The sequence below is a fragment of the Myotis daubentonii genome, chromosome 6 (genome assembly GCF_963259705.1).
Source record: "Myotis daubentonii chromosome 6, mMyoDau2.1, whole genome shotgun sequence".
NCBI lineage: Eukaryota > Metazoa > Chordata > Mammalia > Chiroptera > Vespertilionidae > Myotis > Myotis daubentonii.
Genome location: NC_081845.1, coordinates 37,567,911 through 37,584,138, shown reverse-complemented (window position 1 = coordinate 37,584,138; position 16,228 = coordinate 37,567,911). Strand labels below are relative to the sequence as shown.

Genomic DNA, 16,228 nt, shown 5'->3' with positions numbered 1-16,228 from the left:
GATATAATAATCATTAAATTGGTGTTAAAATGACTAGTGAGACCTTAATGTAGTTTTAAAATAAAACAATTACTTGTCAGATCTTTAATGTTCATTTGGTTTTCTTTCAGGAAGATTTGGAGACTGGAGTTCACCTTGACCCTGCTGTCAAGGAAGTACAGTATAATCCTACCTATGAGACCATGTTTGCTCCTGAGGTGAGAAAACATACTATATGTAAGATTCTATCTTTTGCTAAACTATTTAAATTATACATGGGTAGATAAGCAGTCGGTGAATTTTTCAAAGTTTTCTCACAAAAATATACTATTTAAACTTTTTAGAAAATATATCCTGTTATATATAAACTATATCTCAATTTTAAAAGAAAATAAAATATACCTTTCTATTCTCCAAAACTTTGAATTGTGTATTTGCTTTTGTAAGAATACTTTTTAAAAATCCACTAAGGATTTTTATCTACCAACATACACCTATCTGGTAGTGTGGAGCTATGTCTTTTGAAAAAAGGAAATCTCAGAATATCTGATTCTTAGATATAAATTTAGTTAACATCTTCCTCTCAGTATTGATGAGAGAGTATTACAAATTAACCTTAAGGGGAAAAGAATTTGGTTTCTTAACATCATCACTGCATAGTATATTATGAAACATCTGGTTACACACATTGCTGTGCTGAATATTGAAAGAGGTATTATACTGATGTGGTCACGGCTCGAAAGTAGTCACAGTGTTTATTGCCTGCTCTGAGTAAGACATCTTATGGATTCTTTTTTCTATATAATGATGATAAATGGTGATGAAAGCCTTAAAGAAGGTGAGGAAGGAAGAGAAGAGTGAAATTTTTCATTTAGGAACATTTGTAGAAAAGATCAAATTTCTAGATATTTTGCCTTTAAAAAAGGAAAAAGAATGCTTGATTGACAAAATAGAGATGCCATAAAATGGTAATTATAAAACACACAAGAAAAGGTTTATTAGGGTCTTTAAGAAGCACTTTAAAAAGCTAAATCTTATTGTATCTTGATAGGTAGCGAAACGGGTACTTTTTAATATTTTTCATTTTTTTTAGTGTATAGTCATTGGTGTTTTATTTTTTGGTGTTTGTTTTTATAAAGCAGAGTCATAAATCTATTCCACATAATTTGCCTGTGTAGGTTTCTGTAGTCACTCAAAATATGGTGATTGAAATATTAGCACAGCTAATGATGTCAATGCCAGTATTTAGACCAGGGGTGGGCAAACTTTTTGACTCGAGGGCCACAATGGGTTCTTAAACTGGACCAGAGGGCCGGAACAAAAGCATGGATGGAGTGTTTGTGTGAACTAATATAAATTCAAAGTAAACATCATTACATAAAAGGGTACGGTCTTTTTTTTTTTTAGTTTTATTCATTTCAAACGGGCCGGATCCTGCGGGCCGTAGTTTGCCCACGGCTGATTTAGACAATGCTCTAGTTCTCTGGGTATACACAAAGCAAAAATCTCATTCTCACACTCCGAAACTATAGCACATTTTAAATTTTATTCCATTATTTTTTAAATCCTTCCAGCCTGTTGAACTATAGGCTGTCCCTATTCCTTAGCAACATTTTAGCCATCACATTGAAGAGAGGTTGTATATTACATACTAGAGGCCCGGTGCAAGGATTAGTGGACCAGTGGAGTTCCTCCATCGGGCCTGTAGGAATCAGGCCGAAACTGGCTCTCTGACATCCCCTGAGGGGTCCTGGATTGCAAGAGGGCGGCACTTGGGTGATGCATCCCGGAATAGGGCTCCCTCCTTTCTGGTTCTGGGTGCATCCCCCCGAGAACCACAGCTGTCAAGTCACAGCAGCTCGGCAGCTCCAGTGTTGAGCGTCTGCCCCCTGGTGGTCATTGCATGTCATAGCTATCGGTCGGACAGTCGCTTAGGCATATATATATATATATATATAGAGAGAGAGAGAGAGAGAGAGAGAGAGAGAGAGAGAGAGAATAGATATGCTTCATGAGTTTTTAAATGAAAAGTACTTCAATAAAATAGGATCACTGAATTCAGAAAATGAGAAAATTTGGAAGTAATGTAGGATATGACATTCCTATGTTGATACACTAGTACATATATAAATTAGTTTGTGGTAGAATCACTACATTGCTTGTCAGCAATTTAAGAAAAGAGTAAGACTGAAAAGTGAAGAAAAATTACAATATTTCCTGGTTGCCAAATGAATTGTCTGTGACATAACAGATTATTAACTTTGCTTTTTATGACTAGGATCTATATAACTTGGCAAAGTCTGGAAAGGTGTTACCAGGAACTTTGCTAAATGAAATTCAAGTTCTCATATTTGAGGAGCCTTTGCTAGAAACAAAATGTAACCCTCTCCTCAAGCTAGTTTTACTAAGAAGATATGCTAAGTGTATTTTTTTTAAAGATAGAGACCAGATTGTTTCCTATAGTGCCTCGAAAGCACTATTCAGGTTTAAGGAGAGATTACATCTGGTTATAAAGATAAGAAAAAGTTCCATGGGAAAAATAGTATTTAAAGTAAGCAATCCAGGTTAAGAACATGAGATTTGGAGTTAGACTGCTTTTTAGGTCTTGTGTGACCTTGGATTATCTTAGTTTTCTCATTAGGTAAAATGAAGATAATTTCTACTTTACTGAGTTATAAGGATAAATGAGATAATGTATGATGTACTTAGGAAATGTTCTGGCACAGAGTAAGCATTTAGTAAATGGTAGCACTTACTGTTACTTATATTACTATTATTGGCATTGATGACTAGGAAGGCTTTTATGAGGAAATATTCCAGGCAGAAGGGAAAAGCATGAGCTAAATCATTGAAGATCTTAAGAAAAAGAGTGCTGCCCTAGCCTATGGCTCAGTTGGTTGGAGCATAGTCCCATACATCAAAAGGTTGTGGGTTCTATCCTCGGTCAGAACACATACTCAGGTTGCCAGTTCAATCCCCAGTTACTGGAGGCAACTGATCGATGCTTTTCTCTCTTAGATCATTCTCTCTCTTCCTCTTCCCTTCCCTCCCTCTTTCTCTGTCTCTCCCCTCGCCCTTCCTTCTCTCTAAAAATCAATAAAAACATCCTTGGGTGAGAATTATAATAATTGACTAAATCTTTGAAAATAAAATAACAAGAATGTTTTAGTCATTATTAGTAAGGGAGAAAGGGGAGGTTAGACTAGAACAGTGATTCTCAACCTCCCTAATTCTGCGACCCTTTAATACAGTTCCTCATGTTGTGGTGACCCCCAACCATAAAATTATTTTCGTTGCTACTTCATAACTGTAATTTTGCTACTGTTATGAATCATAATGTAAATACAGTGGGGCCTTGACTTACGAGTTTAATTCGTTCCATGACGGAGCTCGTAACTCAAATTACTCGTATGTCAAATCTTAAAGTGAACGAGTGGAGACGTGATGCTGGGCTGATGTTGTGGCGTTCACTGTGACGTTCGCTGCGCCAACTAGCGGTGGGGTATCTGCTGGCTCGTAACCCGAATTTTAGCTCACAACTCAAAGCAAAAAATCAGCCCAGAGACGGCTCGTATCTCGAAAAACTCATTAGTCGGGACACTCGTAAGTCAAGGCCCCACTGTATCTGAATGCAGGATGTATTTTCATTGTTACAAATTGAACATAATTAAAGCATAGTGATTAATCACAAAAACAATATGTAATTTTATATGTGTTTTCCGATGGTCTTAGGTGACCCCTGTGAAAGGGTCATTTGACCCCCCAAAGGGGTCACGACCCAGAGGTTGAGAACCGCTGGACTAGAATGATACTTTGTATAATAATATTGCACAATGCTCTAAAGACCAAAGTGGTCTTTATTTAATTAATGATAAATAGATTTCTAAGGTTCTTTAGTGGGGGAGTGGCATAATTAAAGCTGAATTTATAGGAAGGTGAATTTGGTAAGAATTTGCATGATGGAAGAACTGGGATAGAAATTAATGAAATAAAACCATTTTTAAAACTGGGTTAACCATGCCAGCTACCATACTGAGGGGCATATATACTTATATACCTATCTCCTTTAGTCTTCACCACAACCCTATGAAATAAGTACTCTTATCCCTATTTTATAGCAAGGAAACCAAGTCTCGGATTATACTGCCAGCAAGTGACAGACTTGAGGATTTGAGTCCAGATCACTCTTAACAAATCACTCTGTAACTGGAAGAGCATTTTGAAGGCCATGTAAGGTTTGCAGGGTATACACCTATGTCTTTGACTTTGCTAGTTCAGCAAACTAACTGAACTGGCTATTTTGTTTTATCAAATATTGTTTACCCCTCCTAACCAAGTACTTTTCCTGAATGGTCTACTTAGTTATCCAGATAAGCTTTCTCACATTTATAGATAGAACTTGAAGATTGTAGCCATTGTTTTAATCTAGTCATTTTCTCCATTTCACACAATCCTTTTTGTATCTACTTAGAGAAAAGTGTATTTGTTGGTTTCCCTGGACTCATAAAACCCACAAGCTTCAGGGAGATTTTCAGACTTAAAATAATAGTATATTTAGGAATAGGAAAAAAATATAAAAGTTAGAGGGGAAAAAAGCCAGTTAATCTTAAAAATTTGACTGTATGGGCTGCTATAAATATTGTTAAAATGAACTTTAAAAATCATGTGGCTTAGCTCTTTTATTTTATAGACGAGAAAACCGAGGCCCTAGGTCATAGAGTCAGCCCTAATAAAATATTCTTACATTAATGATATTTAAGCTCTACTTATATCTTACAAGATTGAGGTATTCTGCCAATAAAATTGAATTTTGCTGATATTTTCCAAATTTGTAGAAAATAATTTAAGTTAATCAACAGACTCTTCTCACCTTAAGATTTGTTTATGAATGTTTTAAACATTGATGATTGCAATAAATATTAATAAAGAACTTAACCAACAATCTATGATTATTAATTAATAATTTGGATTTTTTTCTATATGTAAACTTATGATTTCAAAGACTAGTCAGTTTTTTAAAATTACTTGAATTACAAATGATTTACACTTAAACTTAACTACCAAAAGTTGAAAAGAAGTATTTGGGAATCAATGATGTGCATTTTTTAATATGCTTTGTTTTGTTTTTTAATGGTTAACCCAGAATTAAAGACATCATATTCACAGAGACCAGCAACATCTGGGAGACATATTTTGAGTAGTTAAGAGAGCTGAGTCTTACTAAGTAATGTTCTCTGCCTTTGTTTGACATTTAATAATTTTTAAATCCTCACCTGAGGATATGTTTATTGATTTTAGAGAGAGGAAGGGGGGGGGGGAACATTGATCTGTTGCTGCCTGTACACACCCCGACTGGGAATTTAACCCACAACCTAGGTATGTGCCTTGATCAGGAATTGGTCCTGCAACCTTTTGGTGTACGGACCATACTCCACCCAGCTGAGCCACCTGACCAGGGTTGCCTTTTTTGACATTTAATGTCTGTGAGCTCAGCTCCAATAGTTGCCAGTAACCAGGCAGTTAAGGTGAGAGCCAGATATAGATGGAATGTCCCCCACACAGCTTCCTGTATCATTAAATTTTTTGTTGTCTCAGCTTAAATATCTATAAGACAAGCATATTTAAAATTTTAGACTGATGTTAAGGATAGCACCTCATATAAAATACACTTATCTGTAATATATGGATCTGTATTTGTATAAAAATCAAAGTTCTTTGATGCTGAGAATTTTTCTTTAAAATTTGGTTTGATATGTATGGCCTATAGAAGAATTACTCTCTTTTTGTAAGATCTTAATAAAATAAGACTATGGAAATTATATTTTCCTTTTTTAAATTGGAAATTATAAGCATGATTGATAATTTATTATATATGAAAGGAATTAACAGTAAGAGCAATGGGGATTTTTATCGTTTTAGAAATAATAATCACATGCTGCTATGCAGATGTAGCTGACTGTAGCAAGTAGAGCATCTAGGAAACTTTTCATTTTATTATCTTTAATTTTATGGATGTTTCTTGTTTTGAAATAAATTTCACGACTGAATGAAGTTAACTGAAAATTTCAGCATTCAGCAGTTTAGGTGTTTTTTGTTGTTGTTGTTTTACCTAGCAACACAGGAAGAACTAATATGGCCTACAAAGCCTTGTACTCTCCTTTATTATAATTTAGAATAAATTGTAATAAAAGCTTTATATAGAAAACAGGTATTTTAAGATTGAATTATTTTAAACATAGAAATGGAAGCTGTCGATAAAAAAGAATATTGTCATTTTCCTTAAGCAGAAAAATTGTAAGGCAAACCTAACATCCTTTAAATTTAGATTTTCGTGCATAATATAATGTTGATATTTAGAGAAGGCAACATTCTGGTTAAGAGACTATGAATAATTTATGTGGCTCTGGTTATACATCATAGAAAAGTGGTTTCTAATGCCAGTGACCTAAGATGTTCTAATGTCAAAATATTTCATCTTGACAGTAGACTTTTCAGAATTCAAATAAAAATATTACATGTAATTCCATTATTTCCCAAGTGTTAAGTTTATTTTATTCTTTATCTAAAACAAAATGAGGAAAGGTATTCTCCCAGTACTTTATAATAGCATTTTTTAAAAGTTAGAGGCTATGATTGTATATTTAAGGAATAGTTTATGTAATAGAATGCTAGATTGGGATTTATCCTAACCTTGGTATTACTAATGAATAAAACTGTTGACTCTAAATCAGGTAAAATACATCATCTTGGCCTTTTTCTTCATTTCTAAGATGAGAAAGAAAATACTTCTCTAACTTTCCAGGATTTTTGTACAAATTAAATAACATTTGGAAAGCCATTCTGGAAACTCAAAGCATTATAAACAAATAATGGTACTATTTTGTGTAAGGCTTTCATAGTGTGACTTTTTAGAATGGAGAAATTTTTTTAAGCACTTTACTTTTATTGTTTATTTTACTGTCATCTGCCCCCATGGGATTTTGATTAATCTTTCCTTTATTAGTGCTTTCTACTTCCCAGGAACTAGGGTAAGTTTTAAGGATTCTAGTCTCTACCTTTGAGGAACTTACAATCTAGTAGAGGAGAAACATGTATTTTTAAAATTACTTCATGGTGCCATTATTGGTATAAAAGTCCCCCCCACCAAGTTCTCCACATCATGGTTTAAACAAAACAATAGTGTCACTTATCTAGAGGAACACTGTCAAGTAGAACTCTGTCATAATGGAAATGTAGTACTCAATAACCATAAGAGGCTGTTGAGCTCTTGAAACGTGCCTAGTGTGACTGAGGAGCTGAATACTGAAGTTCATTTCAATTTAAATAGGCATTTGTAGAATTGGGTGAGCTAGTTTCTCTCCTTCTGTCCTAAGATTAACACAGTCCTAATCGGCCACCTTCTAGTTGCACTGAGCGACATGAGGCGAGCGTGCTCCCAAACAGGTTCACCAGCCCCTGATGATTTAGAGTTGAACATATATTATTCTTGTGTGTTATTCTAGTAATTCTAGTTTATACACTCAGAATTTAAGTTCTTTTTCTTTTTCTTTTTTTTTAATAACACTACAGTTTGGACCAGAAAATCCCTTTAGGACACAGCAAATGGCTGCCCCCAGAAATATGCTTTCTGGGTATGCTGAACCAGCTCATATCAATGATTTTATGTTTGAACAGCAAAGAAGAACTTTTGCCACATATGGTAAGGTGCTAAGACTTAGAGTTTCAAGTTTGACTTTATTAGAAGTGGTGTGTGTGTGTGTCTTTGTGTGTGTGTGTGTGAGAGAGAATCCGTTTTATCTTCTAGCTTTTTAAATTTATTAACCTGGATTCCCTCAAAAAGGGTATTGTGTTTTCTTATACACATCAATAAATATACAAATGGGAAGGTAAATTAATATTTTTAACTGTCATTCTAAATCTGCTATGAATTCTGAGTACTAAATGTCTTAAAAACAATGTTCTCTGTTGAGTCAGTAAATGACAGGATAGATTAAGAGGTTACATTTTTATTTTATATACAGAGCTTATCACTGAAAAGTTTTCTATTGATCACTGAGGGCATCAGAAATAGAATGGCCACAAATTTATTGTACAAAATAATTACATCTTATCAGTGGCGAGATTTTAAAAAGTTCACGTGCATACACAAGGCTGAGAATCCTCTCAAAAAGAGGATGGTTTTTTAAGTCCTTATTGAGAGTTCCACAAATCATAGGTTCTGGTCACATCCTCAGATTTGTCCTTATTGGGTGGTGCCTTTCATTTTTCTTCCTATAATCCACATCTGTAGTGTGACAGACACACTGGTGCTGCTTTCCAGATCTTTTTAACAGGGGTGGGTGAGCAAAGTACATGAGAATGTTTATGCCTGTTGTAGTTGTGATCTTCTTTATGAATAAACTACTTGTGCTGATGTTTCTTTCTCAAAAAAGTAATTGAAAAAGAAAACTGAATTTTTTTAACAACAGATTTAATGATCACTTTTTTAAATTGATTTTTTTTTGAGAGAAAAAGAAACATTGATTTGTTGTTCCGCTTATTTATGCATTCATTGGTTGATTCTTGTTTGTACCCTGATCTAGGTACCAAACCTGCAACCTTGGTGCATCGGAATAGTGTTCCAGCCAACTGAGCTACCTGGCTAGGGCTAATAATCACATCTTAAATATCAGCAATATCGTCTCTTTTTTAAAAAGTTGGGGTTTTTTTTTCCAGTTAATATCCTGATAACTCCTTTCATTTAATACAATAGAATTTTTTTTAAAGTTCTAAACAAATTTTTCTGTCCTATCTACCATTAACTTCCATTATTATAAGACGGGACCAAAACAAGTTAAGGAACAATATAATGTTTCCAGTGATACTATATAGTAACAGTTACTATCATTAAAAAGTAATACAAACAAATTTTAGACATTTAAGAGAGAAGAAAAAAATATACTTATAATCTCACTATCTATATACAGGCAGTCCTCGGGTTACGTCAGACTCGATGTACATCGTTTCGTGGTTATGTCGCCATCTCCCATTTATTTATTTAAAAAAAAGTTCCGTCATTTTGACGTATGTACATATGTGTTTTATGTTTTTTATTATTTATTTACCACAAGTAAAGGTCAGGAATTGTTAGGTCAGGAATTGTTACCTTTCTTTCAATTATTTTTTACTGTTTCACTTCATTTCTGCTGTGTATATGCTCCACGTGAGTGATGTAGGTGCTTATGTAGGTGGGTTCTGACTTATGGCGAAAATTGCATTACATCATGCCGTAGGAATGGATCTCTCTCTGACATAACCCGAGGACCTACTGTATATAAAAGCCTAAGCGACCATTACAACCAAATGACTGGTCGACCAGTGCTATGACGCGCACTGACCACCAGGGAGCAGACGCTTAACACAGGAGCTGCCCCCTGGTGGTCAGTGCGCTCCCACAGCCAACCTCCTGTGGCTCCTCACTCCCCCCCACCAGCCAGCCAACCTGCCATGGCCCCTCCCCCCGGCCGACCAACCTCCCGTGGTCCCTCCCTCTAGCTGTCCAGCCCCCCAACCAGACGGCCAACCACCTGTGGTGCCTGCCCTCTGCCGGCTACCCCACCCCCCCATAGGCCTCGATCGCTGGCCAGGCCGAAGGACCTCACCTGTGCACAAATTCGCGCACCGGGCCTCTAGTACTAAAATATCTACTTTCAGCATTGTGATATTATCCCTCCAAGTCTTTTTTCATGTTTATGTTTGTATTACAGAGCTGTTATCTTTCTAAACTGAAAATTTTGCATCTCACTTTTTTATTCAATATTTTATTATAAGCATTTTCAGTGTTACTTTATAATCTCAAAGCTTATCCGTTTTAAGAGCTATGTAATAATCCATTGATTGTATCATAATTTACATTATATTTTAATGTTAGAAAGTTACTTTTTAAATATTTAGTGATGCAAACATTCACTGTAAATTTAGTTGAGAAGTTTAGTACAAATGGTCTTAATTATTTATCACAATATAGTCATAGAAACTAGTTGTAAAAAAGATTGTCATTTATAAAATATTTCAGCATGGTGAGGTTATAATTGTCTTAACTGTATACCTCTAAAATCACCTAGAAAACTTCCAGTCCAAAAAAATAAGTATAAATACATTGTACTCATTGCTTGTATAAGGGATCCATGTAAGTACATATGTAGCACACAAAAATCAACTCTATTGCATCATGCATTTATTATATTTTAGCCTATAATAAAATAGAGTAAAATATTTTCTTACACTTTAGAAGGTCCTTAAGCAATACATTTAGATACCTTAAGTCTTCTTTAAAAAAAAACAAGAAAAAAGTAATTAAGTTTATAGCGATATCTACTTTCTTCCTTAAATTATCCTATAGAAAAAGAGTAACCATTTAAAATTATTGAATTGGCTTTAGACCTGGATTCAGAAATAGCCTTACTTTTTAAAAAATAATATATTTTCATTGATTTCAGAGTGGAAGGGGAGGGAGAGAGACATAGAAACATCAATGATGAGAGAGAATTCATTGATCGGCTGCCTCCTGCACGCCCCCCACTGAGGATGGAACAGGCAACCTGAGTATGTGCCCTGAGCAGGAACTGAATCATGAGCTCTTAGTTCATAGGTCAAAGTTCAACCATTAAGCCACAGGCCAGGCTTACTTTTTTTTTTTTTAAATAGCTGGTGTTTTTTGCCTCTCCCATTAGGAGGGGCTGGTCTAGGACACAGGTTGAACTATTTAGTGAGTTTAAGACAAAAAGTGAATGTAGCTTTCCTATATTAGGCACCTATTATAAAGGGAGTGACCCGTTGCAAAGCAACATTATCATTTGTCTCCCTTGATGATAATCTTAGAACTGAGAGCAGTTTGTTTGACCTTAATAAACTAGTTAATCAATTTCAGGTTTAGCAGTCTCTCCCTCTCTCTTTTTTTTTTTTACTCCCAAGTATTAAGCAAATATAGTTTCTATTAACTTAAAAGTCATGTAATTTTCTCAAGAAAGTTCTTGTCTAACTTCAGGTAGTGATTCCTTTCAGGTAGTGAGAGAAAGTGTTCTCTTGCTCTTATACATGGAATATAAGATTGAGAACTTTCATTTGCAAAGTACCAAGGAGCAAACCTTCTATCTTGAATTGGTGTTGTCTACAAGACATAAAGAAGATTGCACTTAAATTCAGTTTTACCTAAGTCTTATATTTATCGCTCTATAACTCAGCTGGAGTATAAAACAAATATACTTTTTTTTCCCCATTTTTGAATAGTCCTAGCAATGTTATAATCTAAGTGTATTATTCCTGGAAGATTGGTACTGTACAGTACATTTAGTTTGTCACAGAACCCACCTGTAGAGTCCTTATCGGTGCAGATAATCTCATTTGCTGTATCATCCCGTACACTTGTTTTACAGTTTTGCTTTTGGCTCCCATTTATGGTATTTATCCTGACTTTTTAGACTGTCAATGGTTTGTGTGATTCTTTCGTCATGTTTTCCTCCCTTTTCTTCTTGGGTTCTTGGTCTGCTCCCTTGCTGGGGGGCTTCTCAATGAGGTCTCTTCCCTTTCTTCTACGTTCACCCAGAATTTTCTCTACACCAGTCTGTGGAAATGGAGAATAGAATTTAAACACCTTTAGTTTCACCACATTATTAACTTAGTTTTCACTTCAGTATCAGAAATTCTTTATTAACCTTTTTAAATGATTTTTTTAAAATACTCTACTGAATGAAGATATCATTTATATAAAAATTTCTTGTATCATTTAGATTTCAAGTTTGTTCCAGTTTTCACTGTTAAACATGTGGTAATGGCCCTAGCCGGTTTGGCTTAGTGGCTAGAGCATCAACCTGCAGACCAAAAGGTCCTGGGGTCAGTTCTGGTTAAGTGCCCGTATGTACCCTGGGTGCAGCTTCCTCGCCGACTGGGCCCTGGTCAGGGCTAGTAGAGGAGGCAGCCAATTGATGTGTTTCTCACACATCGATATTTCTCTCTGTATTTCCCTCTCTCTTCCACTCTCCCTAAAAATCAGTGGAAAAATATCCTTGGGTGAGGATTTAACAACAAAAAAATGTGGTAATGTATATGTTGAATTGCAGTAAAATGCTTTTTTAAAGTTTGAAAAGTATGTTTGATAAATTCTTTTTTTTTAATATGATGGCGAATATCTTTGTCCATAAAACTTCGACTTTTTCTCTTTTTTTTAGTATATTTTTATTATTGATTTCAGAGAGGAAGGAAGAGGGAGAGTGCGATAGAAACATCAGTGATGAGAGAGAATCATTGATCGCTGCCTCCTGCATGCCCCACAGTGGGGATCAAGCTGCAATCTGGGCATGTGCCCTGACTGGGAATCGAACCATGACCACCTGGTTCATAGGTTGATGCTCAAACAGAGCCACGCCATCTGGGCTTCATTATTTTCTAAAAAGAGCTCTCAGAAGTAGGTCTAAGAATATAAATGTTTTTAAAGCTTTTGGTTTATATTGTCAAAGTGCTTTTCAAAAGCATTCTCCCACCTTATAGGGCCACGACCATGCACGGAAGTCCTATTTCTCCTTACCCAAGATCCATATGATTGTTTTTCTTTGTTTATTTGTTAAATAAAGTATTATATCTCTTTGTTAATTTATTTTTTGGGACTACTAGTAAGGTTGAAGATTTTTCCATAGAAGGGCATACCTCATTTTATTGCGCTTCACAGATGTTGTATTTTTTTACAAATTAAAGACAAGACCCTACACAGGCATAAAGATTATGACTCATTTTATCAAAATATCCCTTTATTGACTGGAATTGAACCCGCACTATCTTTTAGTATTTGTATTTGTAACCATTCTTTTGCAAATTGTTTATAGTCTATCCTCATTGACCTATTCAGATATTGGAGTTAATTACTTAAGGATAAATAATAAAACTGGTAGCCATTTCAAATAAGACTACAAATGAAAAAAGTAGATGTTAACTCCATTAAAAAGATAAAATGGAAAATAAGCTTCAGAAAGATAGATGAGAATATTTCAGAAATAAAATGCAAATATATTCATTTATTTGAGACATAGAATAATAAAAAACAAATTGGACTGAAATTCTTTAGTGTTAGAGTTATATCTTATTCTGTCACTAGCTGACTTCTAGTAAGACTATAGCTAAATATTTAACTTGTCTTATTTGTAAAGGAAAATACTTTTATCCCCTAATTACCCAGGGTGGGAGGCAGTCGTGGTAATGGTGATGGTAGCTATAAAGATTTTACCACAGAGGATGGAAAAGGAGGAGAGTGTAAGTTCCTTTTCTCAGAAACAAGACTATGGCCAGATGAGTTGAGGATTGGTATTTACACAGCTAACACAGGAAGGACCAGGGATTGCCTTTCCCTCTGCCTCCTACTTCATCCCTGCAAACTTAGCGCAGTGCCATTTAAAGACATAAATTTCCTTCAAGACACTCTAAATACGTTTTTATGCTTGAGATGGGGATTTTTAAATTTAGGGTATGTTGTTTAAATTTTATATAAGCCTTATCTAGTCTCATTTTTAAAAATACATCATTTACAGAACACTATTCTGTACATCAGAGATGAAAGATAAAATAACTCATGTAATTTGAACCTGTGCTTTCACAGATTCTATTCTGTAGCTGCTTTTTTGCCATCAAGCCCTCTCCTCCAGATAAGAACAAATTTTAAATACTGAAAAAAAATATGCAAATTAGCTAATAGCCAGGTGGTTGGTTCTATACTAAGCATATCATGAGGGTGAGGTGGGCACTTATATCCTTAGCTTGTTTGAAAAGTATGTTTGATAACAAATCTTCGTTCTTTTTAATCTTTAACTGGGAAATTTTAAATGTTAACTATAGTCACTAAGATGTGCCCTTAAAAAAAAAATAGGCTGGCCCAGCTCGTGTGTCTCAGTGGTTGAGCATTGACCTATGAACCAGGAGGTCACGGTTCGATTCCCAGTCAGAGCACATTCCTGGGTTGGGGACTCGATCCCCAGTGTGGGGTGTGTAGGAGGTAGCCTATCAAGGATTCTCTCTCATCATTGATGTTTCTATCTCACTCTCCCTCTCCCTTCCTCTCTGAAATCAATAAAGATATATTTTTTTAAAAAAATAGTCTGTTACTATTATGAATTCCATGATAGTTCACATGGGTTGTAAGCCATAGACCAGGAGTCCTCAAACTACGGCCCGCGGGCCACATGCAAATACAAATATTGTATTTGTTCCCGTTTTGTTTTTTTTACTTCAAAATAAGATATGTGCAGTGTGCATAGGAATTTGTTCATAGCTTTTTTTTTAAACTATAGTCCGGCCCTTCAACGGTCTGAGGGACAGTGAACTGGCCGGCCCCCTGTTTAAAAAGTTTGAGGACCCCTGCTATAGACTAATTAATGATCTAGCTCTCTTTTTTGAATATGCTAGATTATTATTAAAACTGATCTTACCAAACATTTATTATACTAGCATCCCTACTTGAAAATAACTGATTTGAGTTAATATAGACTTTTCCCCTTAAGTTTCTATAAGCCACTGAGACCACATTTATGTGTAGTCTTTTATTTGTACTCTGTTTCTAGTTGAAGGAGTGTATTCATATGCTATTTGATATCCTTCTCTTACCAAGGAAATACAAATAGTGATTTATAAAGTAGAAATATATTATTTTAAAACTAAGAAGGCAGACTATCTTTACTTGAGATGGGATTTTCAAAATAAATAGCTAGATTTTATTTAGTTCGTCTTACCCTATTTTTATTCAGTAGTTTATATAATTTGATAAACTAAGCCATGTATTATCTGTTTACCAAAAAGAAAAAGAGTTTCTAAACTTCTGAATAATTTTATTGATTTCAGAGAGAGGAAGGGATAGGGAGAGAAAGATAGGAACATCTATCGACTACCTTCTGCACGGGAATTGAGCCCAAAACCTGGGCATGTGCCCCAACTGGGCATCAAACTAGTGACCTCCCAGTGCATGGGATGATGCTCAACCAACTGAATCATACAGGCCAAGTTGATATATGTATAATTTTAAGCTCTTCCAAAATTTAAGACTACAATTGGATATTTTGGATGAAAGGTACCTTAATCTACACTAATAAAAGAGAAAAATGGTAATTGGCGTACGACGATACCCTTTTCATTGGCTAATCAGGGCTATATGCAAATTAACTGCCAACTAAGATTGGCAGTTAACTGCCAACAAGATGGCGGTTAATTTGCATATGTAGGCACAATGCAGGGAGGCGAAAGGGAAAGCAGGAAGAAGCCCCCTGCCACTGACAGTGATCAGAGATGCAGGGGGGAGCTAAGAGCTGGGGGCCAGCCATGATCGGAGAATCAGGCGCCTTTGCCGCCCTGGCCAGTGATAGCAGGAAGTAGGGGTGGAGCCAGCGATGGGAGCTGGGCACGGTCGAAGCTGGCAGTCCCGGGAGCTAGGGGTCCCTTGCCTGGGCCTAAAGCGGAGCCCACGATCGCGGGGCTGCTGCAGCTGCGGGTCCCCGCTGCCCAGGCCTGACACCTCTGCCAGAGGCCTCAGGCCTGGTCAAGGGGCCGATCCGGTGATTGGTGATTGAAGGGTGATGAGGGTCAACTCCTCTGGCCGAGGCGTCAGGCCTGGGCGGGGGGCGGAGCCGGGGGTTGGGGGGATATGATGGTCCCCTTGCCCAGGCCTGAAGCCTGGGTCAGAGGCGTCAGACTTGGGCGGGGGTTGGAGCAAGCGATCAGAGGGAGATGGGGGTCCCCTGCCCAGGCATGATTCCTGGGCCAGAGGCCTCAGGCCTGGGTGGGGGCCAGAGCCAGTGATCGGGGGGAGATGGGGGTCCCCTGTCCAAGCCTGAAACCTCTGGCGGAGGCGTCAGGCCTGGGCAAGGGGCCAATCAGGTGATCGGAGGGTGATGGGGGTCTACGCCTCTGGCCGAGGCATCAGGCCTGGGCAAGGGGCAGAGCCAGCAATCGGAGGGGTCTGGGGGTCCCCTGCCCAGGCCTGACGCCTGGGCCAGAGGCATCAGGCCTGGGCTGGGGGCAGAACCAGTGATGGGGGGAAATGAGGGCTCCCAGTATGTGAGAAGGGGGCAGGCTGGGCTGAGGGACACCCCCCACACACACACACACCCAGTGCACGAATTTCGTGCACCGGGCCCCTAGTAATAATATAATATCAGTGTGCTAGCTTCATCCCATGAGATACTTCTTACTCTGCTGAAGTCATTCATGGTCCAGCCTGAGATTAATTGTTCTGAAT

At 36.9% G+C, this 16,228-nt stretch overlaps 1 protein-coding gene across 1 annotated transcript in view; it reads left to right on the top strand.

The window, feature by feature from the left end:
- Positions 1–16,228, top strand: part of CDC40 (cell division cycle 40) — a 54,896-nt gene that overhangs the window by 16,166 nt on the left and 22,502 nt on the right. Inside the window, exons 3-4 of the mRNA XM_059700724.1 lie at positions 111–197; positions 7,549–7,678. Of these exons, the coding sequence (XP_059556707.1) occupies positions 111–197; positions 7,549–7,678 (217 nt within the window). The remainder of the gene's footprint in view (positions 1–110; positions 198–7,548; positions 7,679–16,228) is intronic.